The 13,894-nt window shown below is 48.0% G+C and overlaps 1 protein-coding gene across 1 annotated transcript in view; it reads left to right on the forward strand.

The window, feature by feature from the left end:
• The window catches only part of MICU1 (mitochondrial calcium uptake 1), a 244,446-nt gene extending 237,331 nt beyond the window's left edge, over positions 1-7,115 (forward strand). The window contains exon 13 of the mRNA XM_025395548.1: positions 6,056-7,115. Within this exon, the coding sequence (XP_025251333.1) occupies positions 6,056-6,255 (200 nt within the window). The 3' untranslated portion in view covers positions 6,256-7,115. The remainder of the gene's footprint in view (positions 1-6,055) is intronic.
• The last annotated feature ends 6,779 nt before the right edge of the window (positions 7,116-13,894 follow it).

Below are 13,894 nucleotides of genomic sequence, written 5' to 3' on the forward strand. Positions count from 1 at the left end.
GTTAGCCAGGATGGTCTCGATCTCCTGACCTCGTGATCCGCCCGTCTCGGCCTCCCAAAGTGCTGGGATTACAGGCTTGAGCCACCGCGCCCGGCCATCGCAGGGAGTTCTAATGCACAGCACTGCTGTAGACATATATTCACTTTCTCCAGATTTTTGTTTTCACTCCAATCACTTCTAGGTGGTTTAAAATTTTTCCAAATAAAATATATTTTTATTATTTTTATAATTTTTGAAGCCAATATCCAAGAGCTGGTCTGTGAAGTAAATATGGGAATAAATGCGACTAACTTCTCAAGTCCCCCCTTTTCCCTAGAAGTCCTGGGAAATGTTTGATTTTCTAGCTTTTTAGAAAGAGGCTCTGTCAATATCTACTTAAATCACCTTTGGAAAATTATTTAACATCCCTGAGTTTTATTAATCTAGAAAGAAAAAAGTATACTTAATTTAAAAGCCATTGTTACTTTTACCACTGCAAGATCTTAGGTCAAAATGCCAAAGGAAAGCCTGTAGAATGGCTCACAACTGTCATCCCAGCAACCTGGGAGGCTGAGATGGGAGGATCGCTTGAGGCCGGGAGTTCAAGACCAGCTTAGGCAACATAGCGAGATCCCATCTCTACAAAAAATAAGTTTAGCCAGGGTGTGGGAGTGTGTGCCTGTAGTTGTAGCTACTGGAAAGCTGAGGTGGGAGCATCACTTGAGCCCGGGAGTTTGCGACTGTAGTGAGGTATGATCCTAGCACTGCACTCCAGCTTGGGCAACAGAGCAAGACCTCATCTCAAAAAAATAAAATAAATAAACAAAATAAAGTGCCAGGGGATGGAGAATTCAATTTTCAAATAGACTTCTTCATCACAGATTTTAGAATTGAACTCACAAATCACGCATGCATGCCAGTAACATACAGTTATAGACCTGGTTCACAGTAACAAAATCCACTCATAGTGGTCATGTGGTCATCTCTGTCCTTATGGAAGCAGAAGGCAAACCCATAGTAGTTTGAGTGAAGTGACTTCATATTTTTTCATTTTCAAGCTTCTTCTTTTTTTTTTTTTTTTTTTCTGAGGCTCACTCTTGTTGCCCAGGCTGAAGTGCAACAGCAACAGCACAGTCTTGGTTCACTGCAACCTCTGCCTCCTGGGGTCAACTTCTTGTTGCACAGGTTGGAGTGCAGTGGCACGATCTCGACTCACTGCAACCTCCGCCTCCCAGTTTCAAGCGATTCTCCTGCCTCAGCCTCTCGAGTAGCTGGGATTACAGGCACCCACCACCACACCCAGCTAACTTTTTTTGTATTTTTAGTAGAGACAGGGTTTCACCCTGTTGGCCAGGCTGGTCTTGAATTCCTGACCTCAGGTGATCCACCTGCCTCAGCCTCCAAAAGTGCTGGGATTACAGGCGTGAGCCACCACACCCAGCCTCAAGCTTCTTTTTGTACAAACTATAAGAATCCTGTTGAGAACTTTCTGTTCTCTTAATTACATTTTTTTTATTTGTTTTTGTTTTTTTTAAGAGAGAGGTCTCACTGTGTTTTCTAGGCTGGCCTCAAACTCCTGACTCAAGTAGTCCTCCCTTCTTGGCCTCCCAAAATGGTGGGATTACAGGCATGAGCCACTGCACCTGCTCTGTCACCAGGCAGGAATGTGGTGATGAGATAATAGCTCACTGTAACCTCAAACTCCTGAGTTCAAGTGATCCCCTCACCTCAGCCTCTCGAGTAGCTTTGGAGGCACATGCCACCACACCCAGCTAGTTTTTTTTTTTTTTAATTTTTTGTAGAGAAGGGGTCTTGCTATGTTGCCCAAGCTCGTCTCAAACTTCTGGCCTAAAGCTGTCCTCTTGCTTTGGTCTCCTGAGTTGCTGAGATTACAAGCATGAGCCACCACACCTGGCGTACATTTCTTTTTTTTTTTTTTTTTTCGAGACAGCATCTTGCTCTGTTGCCAGGCTGGAGTGCGGGGGCACAATGTTGGCTCACCACAACCCCCTCCTTTCAGACTCAAGCAATTCTCCCACTTCAGCCTCCCAAGTAGCTGGGATTACAGGCAGACACCACCATGCTCAGCTTATTTTTTAACTTTTTGTAGAGACAAGGTCTCACTATATTGCTCATGCTGGTCTTGAACTCCTGAGCTCAAATGATCCACCTCAACCTCCCAAAGTGCTGAGATTACAGGTGTGAGCCACCATGCCTCAGCCTGCATTCCTTTTCTTTTTTTTTTTTTTTTCTTTTTGAGATGGAGTTTCACTCTTGTTGCCCAGGCTGGAGTGCAGTGGCACAGTCATGGTTCACTGCAACCTCTGCCTCCTGGGATCAAGCAATTCTCCTGCTTCAGCCTCCCAAGTAGCTGGGATTACAGGTGCCCGCCACCACGCCCGGCTAATTTTTCGTATTTTTAGTAGAGACAGGGTTTTACCACGTTGGCCAGGCTGGTCTCGAACTTCTGACCTCAGGTTCTCCACCCGCCTCAGCCTCCCAAAGTGCTGGGATTACAGGCGTGAGGCACTGTGCTTGGCCTCAGCCTACATTCTTGATAAGCCAAATTATTCATTATTTTTCAGCCAAGCAAGGCCCTTTTTTTTTTTTTTTTTTTTTTGACAAAGAGTCTCACCCAGGCTGGAGTGCAGTGGCGCGATCTCAGTTCCCTGCAAGCTCTGCCTCCCAGGTTCACACCATTCTCCTGCCTCAGCCTCCTGAGTACCGGGGACTACAGGCACCCGCCACCACACCCGGCTAATTTTTTTGTATTTTTAGTAGAGACGGGGTTTCACCATGTTAGCCAGGATGGTCTTGATCTCCTGACCTCGTGATCCGCCCATCTCGGCCTCCCAAAGTGCTGGGATTATAGGCGTGAGCCACCGCACCCAGCCCAAGCAAGGCTGTTTTTTAACTTTTTTTATATTGCAATATAATACACATATGGAAAAGTACAATTTTTTTTTTTTTTTTTTTTTTTTTTTTTTGAGACAGAGTCTCACTCTGTCACCCAGGCTGGAGTGCAGTGATGCCATCTCTGCTCACTGCAACCTCCACCTCCCAAATTCAAATGATTCTCATGCCTCAACCTCCCAAGTAGCTGGGATTATAGGCGCCCACCACCATGCCCAGCTAATTTTTTGTATTTTTAGTAGAGATGAGGTTTTACCATGCTGACCAGGCTGGTCTCGAACTCCTGGTCTTAAGCCATCTGCCCGCCTCGGCCTCCCAAAGTGCTGTGATTACAAGCGTGACCCACTGTGCCCAGCCTAAAGTACAAATATCTTAAGCGTCCAGCTTGGTGAATTTTTAAAAAGCTGAACACACTTGTATAACCAGCATTATTTAGAAACATCACATTACCAGGACTACAGAGCCCCACTTGGTACCTCCAGTCACTTCCTTCCCCAAGAGTCACCACTTTTCTGACTTCTAGTAACACAGTTTTACCTTTGTACTTTATGTAAATAAGCCAAAGGTTTTTTTGTTTTGGTTTTGGGTTTTGTTTTGTTGGGTTTGGTTTTGGGTTTTGTCTTGCTGTGTGGGTTTCCTGTCTCTGAGGATGCCCATACTCTCTTCAGCCAGAAAACATGAGCCAGTTTAGGTTTTGGGTACTCTACAGAAGTAAACCATTTATTCCTTCCTTCCACACTCCTCCCAGACCAATCATGAGTAGAGGTAGGTTTGTGGGTTTCCTGCTGTCTTACCACCACCATTAATGGGTGTCATTCTTTTAATCAACAGGCTCCTGGGTGTCTTGCAAGGGGTGACTGTACGTCTGCTATCACAGTGGTTACTGTTCTGCGTGGCTTGGGTGATTTCTAGTTAAAACAGATGCTCTCGGCCAGGCTCTGTGGCTCACGCCTATAATCCCAGCACTTTGGGAGGCCGAGGCGGGCGGATCACGAGGTCAGGAGATCGACAGCATCCTGGCTAACACGATGAAACCTGTCTCTACTAAAAATACAAAAAAATTAGCCAGTCATGATGGCAGACACCTGTGGTTTCAGCTACTCAGGAGGCTGAGGCAGGAGAATGGCATGAACCTGGGAGGCGGAGCTTGCAGTGTGTCGAGATCGCGCCACTGCACTCCAGCCTGGGTGACAGAGCGAGACTCCATCTCAAAAAAAAAAATAAAATAAACAAACACATACTCTCCGGCGGGCGCGGTGGCTCACACCTGTAATCCCAGCACTTTGGGAGGCCGAGGCAGGTGGATCATAAGGTCAGGAGTTTGAGACCAGCCAGGCCAACATAGTGAAACCCCATCTTTACTAAAAATGCAAAAACATTAGGGCCAGGCGCGGTGGCTCATGCCTATAATCCCAGCACTTTGGGGGGCCAAGATGGGCGGATCATGAGGTCAGGAGTTAGAGACCAGCCTGGCCAACATGGTGAAACCCCATCTCTATTAAAAATACAAAAATTAGCCAGGTGTGGTGGCACGTGCCTGTAGTCGCAGCTACTCAGGAGGCTGAGGCAGGAGAATCTCTTGAACCCAGGAGGTGGAGGTTGCAGTGAGCCAAGATCTTGCCACTGCACTCCAGCCTGGGCAACAGAGAGAGACTCCAGTCTGGGTGACAGAGCAAGACTCCATCTCAAAAGAAAAAAAATTACAAAAATTAGCCGGGCATGGTGGCACGTGCCTCTAGTCCCAGCTACTCGGGAGGCTGAGGCAGGAGAATCTCTTGAACCTGGGAGGCGGAGGTTGCGTGAGCTGAGATCACGCCACTGCACTACAGCCTGGGCGACAGAGCAAGGCTCCGTCTCAAAACAAACAAACAAACAAACAAACAAACAAAACAGATGCTCTCCAAAGTTTCTTCCAGCCCTGAGATTCTGACGCTGAAGAGGGTGGATTGGGAAACCATGAGAAAATAGGCTGGATCCAAAGCTGAAGTTTGATTTTGGTTTTCCCCATGAAACCCTTCACCATCTCTCCACTGCAGCAGAGATGCTATTGCAGCAGTCTCCTAACTGACCCCATATTCCAGGTGTGCCGCCTTCCAATTCATCCTCACACAGCCAGCCAGAAAAATCTGTCCAGAATGGAAATCTGCCTACTTCTTACTCCCCTGCTTCCAGTTTTTTCTGCTGTTCCATTGCCTGGAAGAGAAAGTGCCAGCCCTTTAGGAGCAATACACACCCTGGGGTACCTGTCTCCTGCCCACCTCTTTTTTTTTTCCCCTAGAGACATGGTCTCACTGTGTCACCCAGGCTGGAGTGCAGCGGCCATCATAGCACACTGCAGCCTTGGCTCCTGGCGATTGCTGCAATCACTGGGTGGTAATCAAGCGATCATCCTGCCTTAGCCTCCCAAGTAGCTGGGACTACAAGTGTCCACCACTATGCCCAGTTAATTTGAAAAAAATTTTTAGAGACAGGGTCACACTATGTTGTCTGGGCTGGTCTTAAACTCTTGACCTCAAGAGATCCTCCTGCCTCAGCCTCCCAAGTAGCTAGGATAACAAGCACAAGTCACCACACTCGGCTCCCTGCCTTCCTCCTTAGTTTACTTCCCAAACACCTGCCTCTTTAGTGTCCAGCAATACCTAACTGCCTACTTGTAGTTCCCTAGCAACCACACTGCGTCCTGCCTGTACCCTTGCTTATGCTACTTCTCCCTGGAATGCCTCCCCCACCTGCCCTTCACTTGGCCAATTGCTGCTAATCCTGTGAGATTCTACTCAGGAGTCACTTCCAGGAAGCCTTTACTGTCTGTCCTTGCATCACCCTCAGTCAGGGTGGGAGATTCTTCCTCTGTGCCCCCATAGCATCCTCTGTTTACCCCACACTGTGGTAATAATGTGTCTCTCCTACAACTCGGGAGTATTTCAAGGGACAAAGCTCAAAGCTCATTTATCTCCTTGTTCTAAACAGTTGGCACAAGACCTGGCATATACTGTATTTTCATTCAACTTTTGTCACACTGAACTGTCACTGAGTTGCAGTTGGTAATATCAAGGAAGGAATAAACTAATGAATTCTAAGATAAGAGAATTGGCTGTGAGAATGTCTGGGCTTTGGAATCCACTTTGTGTGGACAATGGAGTTTTCTCAGTGGTATTGTTCCTAGGCCAACACTTATCCCTGTTGTGTTTGCCTCTTCCTCTAGGCAATGGTGAGCTGAGCAATAAAGAATTTGTTTCCATCATGAAGCAACGGCTGATGAGAGGCCTGGAAAAGCCTAAAGACATGGGTTTCACTCGCCTCATGCAGGCCATGTGGAAATGTGCACAGGAAACTGCTTGGGACTTCGCTTTACCCAAACAGTAACCCCACACTGCAAGAGGGGACCTCTCCACCCCCAGTACCCTGGATCCCCTCCGCAGAGTCTCGGCAGAGCCCTTTGTGCTGCTACTTCTGGAAGTAGTGTCCCTTCCTCCCGGGGATGACCTCAGGACTCTGTCGGTTTCCCCTTTACCCTTCCTCGTCCCCGTGTTCTGCTGGGCTCTGATTCTGCCCGATGATTATCCCCATAGGTTCTCAAAAACATGAACAAGTCTGAAAAGCTCAGACATTTGGCAGCCTAAACAGCACTACCCATTCAAGCACCCGGTGGATAAAGAATGCAGGGAACCATCCACACAGCTGCCAACCCTGGGAAGCATCCAGTTCTCAAATCGTTTTTGCTATGGATTTATATTAACGAGAACATTCCTTGCTTTCCCTCCTGCTGGTATTTTAAAGCCACAAGTAGGGAAGATATCTGGCAGGCAGAAAGAAGTCTGTGATGATAAATGAGGATGAGGATGACCTAGGCACCCTACGCTAGCGTGAGAAGCCTGAGCCCCAGGAAGGATCTGTGTTAGTCCCTGGGATGGCTCCGAGGTCTGCTCTAGGAAGGCAGCATGCTCAGTGGGAACACAGCAAGATTCAGAATTTAAAGTAGTTGCTTCATGGCTCTCTGCACTCCCTTTTCTTCCTCGCAGCCTCCCTAAGATGACTCCAGTGTGACTCTGTGCTTAGTGAGCAATAGTGATTGAGCTCATGTTCCCTGCAAGTGCCGCTTCCCCTCCAGGATGGGCCTCTAAAGCTGAGGCCTGGCTGGGAGCCTGTTTGCCCTCTGTCTTAAACAAACACTTGTAAAATACCACTTTAATTATAACCGTTTGCAGTAAGCATCCCCAGAGTTCCCTGTCTCCTTTATTTTAGGGTCCTCTAGGCCCTTTTCATTCTATGTCCCCACAGGGTTTAAGATTTTGCTGGAAGCAGACCTGTTTTCTTTCTACCAGAGTCTGGTTCTTTCTGATGAAGAGCAACTTTGGGCACAGACAAAAAGTGAGGGCTTTTGGAGGTTAATGGTGGCATTGTCCCTGCACAGTTTGGTTAGCATTTCATTCTGGGCCAACGTGCACAGTCCCTGCTTATTCATGCCCCACAGTAAGGAACTAAGATGGGGAGTATGTGAGGAATCATCTAATATGGTGGACCTAAGTTTTGTGGGGTTTTTTGTTTTTGCTTTTGTTTTGAGACAGGGTCTCGTTCTGCAACCCAAGCTGGAATGCAGTGGCACAATCCCAGCTCACCATAACCTCCGCCTCCCAGGCTCAAGCCATCCTCCCACCCAGGCCTCCTGAGTAGCTGGGAGTATAGGTGCATGCCACCACAACTGGCTAATTTTTGTATTTTTTATAGAGACAGAGTTTCGCCACATTGCCCTAAGACCTTCACCATGAGGACGTAAGTTTTAAGAACCATAACAACCAGCTGGGCACGGTGGCTCACACCTGTAATCCCAGCACTTTGGGAGGCTGAGGCTGGCAGATCATGAGGTCAGGAGTTCGAGACCAGCCTGACCAACATGGTGAAACCCTGTCTTTACTGAAAATACAAAAATTAGCCGGGCGCGGTGGCAAGTGCCTGTAGTCCCAACTACTCAGGAGGCTGAGGCAGGAGAATCACTTGGACCTGAGAGGCAGGAGGTTGCAGTGAGCCGAGATCGCGCCTTTGCACTCCAGCCTGGGTGACAAAGTGAGACTCCGTCTCAAAAAAAAAAAAAAAAAAAACCATAACAACCAGTGTGGTGGACCCAGTGTTGCCGCTAACTCAGTGTGCTCTTGAGCAAGCCATTTCCCGCCTGTTTCCGCATCTATAGAATGACAGCTAGGGATGGGCTAAAGGAGCCTTGAGGTTTCTTCTAGGTCCCAAAGCCTCTGTTTCAGCTCTCCTCCAGAACGCTGCAGTCCCCAGAACCTCCAGGTAATGCTTCCTGGCATGTCTCGTTGGCATGGCCAACATCATAGAACCACCACACCGACAACTCAGCACTTCTGTGAGGTGGCTGCTCTGAATGTGTTAGTAGGGAGTGCTTGTCAGCCAGAGAAGAACAGAGGCCTGGCTCTGCACCTGTGGCTCCACTGGGAAGGTACTAACCCTAGAATTTACAGAGCAGTTTAAGAACCTCCTTTTTTTTTTTTCTTCTTTTTTGAGACAGAGTCTTGCTCACTCTGTTACCAAGACCGGAGTGCAGTGGCATGATCTCAGCTCACTCACTGCAACCTCTGCCTCCTAAATTCAAGTGATTCTCCTGCCACAGCCTCCTGAGTAGCCAGGATTACAGGGGTACGCCACCACACCCAGCTAACTTTTGTATTTTTAGGAGAGATGGGGTTTCACCATGTTGGCCAAGCTGGTCTCAAACTTCTGACCTCAAGTGTTCCACCCACCTTGGACTCCCAAAGTGATGGGTTTGCAGGTGTGAGCCACCACGCCAAACTACAACCTCACTTTTAACATCCTTTCTGGGATATTAGATTATCTCTCAAAGGAGCTGGCCACTCTCCTACCTCATCTGTCTGTCAGCTTTCCCAAAGTAAAGGCTTTGCTCTGCTCATTGCACCAGGCCTGGGGCATAAGCAAAACGTGAGCTTTTCTTAAAGTTGTCCCAGAATCCTAAAATCACTCTTTCCTTTGACCCTCCTTTCTTCAGCCTGAAAGAGGAGTCTCATTCCCAGTCTTTGTGGGACATTCATTTCCCTACAAGAGATCTGCTGATTGGCCTGGGTTCACTAAAGCTGAAAGCTGGAGCATGGCAGGAGAGGGTCAGGATCTCACGTGCAACATCTTGAAACCGAGGGTCAAGGGTACATATCACAGGTACATGGAATTCCAAATAAACTCCACCAGCTCCTAGGAGTGCCTGAGGAAGCAGAGGGTGGTGCAGGTGCTCAAGAAGACGTGACAGCCGCACTTTGGCACAATAGGTTAAATGTGCAGGTGAGAGGTACAAGCTAAGTCACCCAGAAGAGACCAAGGTCCCCAAGGAAAAAGTCAAGGTGACGTGAGCAGCCAGAGAGGATTTTAGTAGGCAGAGTTTTTGATAAGCTGGGGAACATATGGGAACACACAGGGTTGATTTCTGCTTTGCTTTTTATTCAAATTGTTTCTTCTAGATAGAATAAGCCTCCGCTCCTCCAAGACTCAGCTAATCCAGCATGGTGGCTCACATCTATAATCCCAGCACTATAGGAGGCCAAGGTGGGAGGATCGCTTGGGCCCAGGAGTTTGAGCCCAGGAGTTCAAGGCGACACAGCAAAACCCCACCTCTACAAAAAATTACAAAAATTAGCCGGGTGTGGTGGCACACACCTGTAATCCCAGCTAATCCGGAGGCTGAAGTGGGAGGATCACTTGAGCCTGGAGGCAGAAGTTGCAGTGAGCAACTGCAGTCACACGACTGCACTCCAGCCTGGGCAACAGAGTGAGACCCTGTCTCAAAAACAGAATGTGCATACATTGCCGGGCGCGGTGGCTCAAGCCTGTAATCCCAGCACTTTGGGAGGCCGAGACGGGCGGATCACGAGGTCAGGAGATCGAGACCATCCTGGCTGACACGGTGAAACCCCGTCTCTACTAAAAAATACAAAAACTTAGCCGGGCGAGGTGGCAGGCGCCTGTAGTCCCAGCTACTCAGGAGGCTGAGGCAGGAGAATGGCGTAAACCCGGGAGGTGGAGCTTGCAGTGAGCTGAGATCCGGCCACTGCACTCCAGCCTGGGTGACAGAGCGAGACTCCGTCTCAAAAAAAAAAAAAAAAAAAAGAATGTGCATACATGATCTTTAAGTACCCCACCTAGTTTTAGTTCTGGCTAGAGCATATGCTCTTTAACCCTGTTGGACTCTAAGGCAAAAGAGAGGTCCAGGCAATGACTGCACCCAGGCAAGGAAGCAGGCACCGCAGCATGGGAGCCAGGAGCCAGGCTCCTTGGCGAGGGTATCCAACTGCAAGCCTTAGCACAGCCCAAGCAGGGTTATGTGCCCTCCCAAGAAACAGAACAGGAAGGAGGAGGAGACAGAGTCTGGTTTAGCTTTCAGGCTTCAAGTGCCACCTGCTGGCAAGAAGGCTCAGTGCAGGGACTCATTGGCCTAGAGTCGGGGAAGGGGAGGCTGTTGAGTCCAGCCTAGACCCAACCCTACTCCAGAGAATAGGCCTCCCCAGGGACCTGAGTCACGTGGAGTGGGGTGAAACGAACAGCCACAGATGGATCATAACCATAAAGAGTGACACGGGAGGCCTAGGCAGGCGAATCACAAGGTCAGGAGATCGAGACGGTCCTGGCTAGCACAGGCTCTACTAAACTCTACTAAAAATACAACAAAAATTTGCCGGGCGTGGTGGCACGTGCCTGTAATCCCAGCTACTTGGGAGGCTGAAGCAGGAGAATCGCTTGAACCCAGGAGGCGGAAGTTGCAGTGAACCAAGATCGCGCCACTGCACTCCAGCCTGGCGATAGAGCAAAGACTCCATCTTAAAAAAAAAAAAAAAAAAAAGGGCCGGGCACGGTGGCTCACGCCTGTAATTCCAGCACTTTGGGAGGCCGAGGCGGGCAGATCACGAGGTCAGGAGATCGAGACCATCCTGGCTAACACAGTGAAACCCCGTCTCTACTAAAAATGCAAAAAATTAGCCGGGCGAGGCGGCGGGCGCCTGTAGTCCCAGCTACTCGGGAGGCTGAGGCAGGAGAATGGCGTGAACCCGGGAGGCGGAGCTTGCAGTGAGCCGAGATCGCGCCATTGCACTCCAGCCTGGGCGACTAAGCGAGACTCTGTCTCAAAAAAAAAAAAAAAAAAAAGAATGTCACTAGGGATCTGAATGTAATTGTGCAGAGGAAAAAAGCTATTTATGCCCATGTATTGTTTGTTCTCTGTGTCCTAAGGATGGGAATTGTTCCTAGGAATTAAGAAGGTATAATTCCCTCTCTTCGTTCTGCAACTCTACTGATCGCCTACCACGGACCCGAGCACTAAGCAGGACTTTCGAGGAGTTTACATTCTAGTGAGGAAAACAGAAAAGCAGCCATAAAGTTAAGTACAGGCTGCTACAAGAGCACTTAGAAGAGCAGGAGCCAGGCACAGTGGCTCACACCTGTAACTCCAGCACTTTGGGAGGCCAAGGCGGGCAGATCACCTGAGGTCAGAAGTTCAAGACCAGCCTGGGCAACACAGTGAGACCTCTGTCTCTGAAAAAAAAAAAAAAAATTAGCCAGGCATAGTGGCACATGCCTGTAGTCCCAGCTACTCAGGAGGCTAAGGCAGGAAGATTGCTTGAACCAAGGAGGTTGAGGCTGCAGTGAGCCAAGATTACACCACTGCACACCAGCCAGAGTGACAGAGCAAGACCCTGTCTCAAAGGCCATTTAATGCAGACTTGGGAGTTCAAGGCAGGCTTGCAGAGGAAGTGGTTTGGTTTATTTAAAAAAGCACTGAGATGTAGGAGTTACAAAGTGGTCTAGGGGAGTATCCAGGCAGAGGCCAGTGTACAAAGATCCAGAGGCCAGAAAAGCATGTTTCATTCTGGGAAACAGAGAGTATTCAGTATACGTTGAGAAGTGATTTTGTGACCCAAGAATTAATTAAGATGGTGGTCATCGACAAAAACAGATTAAAAATCCAGTTGGGCATACACATATATAAATAACAAAAAATAATAATGGAAATTTTTAAAATGCTTAGAACTAGCTGGGCACTGTGGCTCACACCTGTAATCTCAGCACTTTGGGAGGCTGAAGCAAACAGATCACCTGAGGTCAGGAGTTTGAGACCAGCCAGGCCAACATAGTGAAACCCCATCTCTACTAAAATTATAAAAATTAGCTAGGTGTGGTGGTACACACCTGTAATCCCAGCTACTCAGGTAGCTGAGGCACAAGAATCGCTTGAACCCAGGAGGTGGAATTTGCAGTGAGCCATGATCGCACCACTGCACACAAGCCAGGGCGACAGAGTGAGACTCTGTCTAAAAAAAAAAAAAAAAAAGCTTAGAACTAAATATAATGAAAATGAAACATTTTAAAACTTGTAGGACACAGCTAACGGAAACTTAAAAACTTTTTAACAAACTTCCACACTTATTTACAGAAAATAGCTGACAATAAGCTAAGCATCTACTTTTTGAGAAGTTGGAAAAAGAATGGAACAAATCACCTGAGGTCAGGCGTTCGAGACCAGCCTGACCAAAATAGTGAAACCCCATTTCTACTAAAACTACAAAAATTAGCCAGTCAGAGTGGCTCACGCACCTGTAGTCCCAGCTACTCAGGAGGCTGAAGCAGGAGAATCACTTGAACTCAGGAGGTGGAGGTTGCAGTGAGCCAAGATCACGCCACTGCACTCCAGCCTGAGTGACAGATACTGCATCAGTTTAAAAAGTAATAAACAGCAGGGCGCGGTGGCTCACACCTGTAATCCCAGCGCTTTGGGAGGCTGAGGTGGGCAGGTCACAAGATCAAGAGATTGAGACCATCCTGGCCAACATGGTGAAACCCTGTCTCTACTAAAAATACAAAAATTAGCCAGACGTGGTGGTGCGTGCCTGTAGTCCCAGCTACTCAGGAGGCTGAGGCAGGAAAATTGCTTGAACCCAGGAGGCAGAGGTTGCAGTGAGCCAAGATTGTGCCACTGCACTCCAGCCTGGCGACAGAGTGAGACTCCATCTCAAAAAAAAAAAAAAAAGGGAATAATACTATGAACTTTATACCAATAAATTTGAAATGGATTATTTCCTAGAAAATATAATTTACCAGGCCAGGCGCAGTGGCTCACGCCTGTAATCCCAGCACTTTGGCAGGTCGAGGCGGGTGGATCACGAGGTCAGGAGATCAAGACCGTCCTGTCTAACATGGTGAAACCCCCTCTCTACTAAAAATACAAAAAATTAGCCGGGCGTGGTGGCGGGCGCCTGTAGTCCCAGCCACTCGGGAGGCTGAGGCAGGAGAACGGCGTGAACCCGGGAGGCGGAGCTTGCAACGAGCCGAGATCGCACCACTGCACTCCAGCCTAGGCAGCAGAGCAAGACTCCTTCTCAAAGAAAAAGAAAAAGAAAATATATATATATATATAAATTTACCCGAAAAACGCAAGGAAACAAAATCTAAACAGACTATACTAAATTGAATCAGTAGTTAGAAATCTACTTAACAACAAAAAGTATACCAAATCCAGGTGGCTTTATATGAGGGAGAAAAAAAAAAAAACAAAACCGAATCAGATTCTGTAGGGCCCTGTAATCCCAAATGAGGAGTTTGGACTTTTATCTTAATGATAATTAGAAGCCACCGAAGGGCTTTAAGCAGGAAAATGACATAATGAGCTGTGATTTTTTTTTTTTTTTTTTTTTTTTTTTTTTTTGAGATGGAGTCTCGCTCTGTAGCTCAGGCTAGAGTGTAGTGGCGCCATCTCGGCTCACTGCAAGCTCCGCCGCCCGGGTTCACGCCATTCTCCTGCCTCAGCAGGGGTAGCTGGGACTACAGGCCCCCGCCACCACGCCTGGCTAATTTTTTTGTATTTTTTAGTAGAGACAGGGTTTCACCGTGTTAGCCAGGATGGTCTAAATCTCCTGACCTCGTGATCCGCCCACCTCGGCCTCCCAAAGTGCTGGGATTACAGACTGAGCTTTGATTTTTAAAATGATGGCTT

Source organism: Theropithecus gelada, chromosome 9, assembly GCF_003255815.1.
Source record: "Theropithecus gelada isolate Dixy chromosome 9, Tgel_1.0, whole genome shotgun sequence".
Classification (NCBI taxonomy): Eukaryota; Metazoa; Chordata; class Mammalia; order Primates; family Cercopithecidae; genus Theropithecus; species Theropithecus gelada.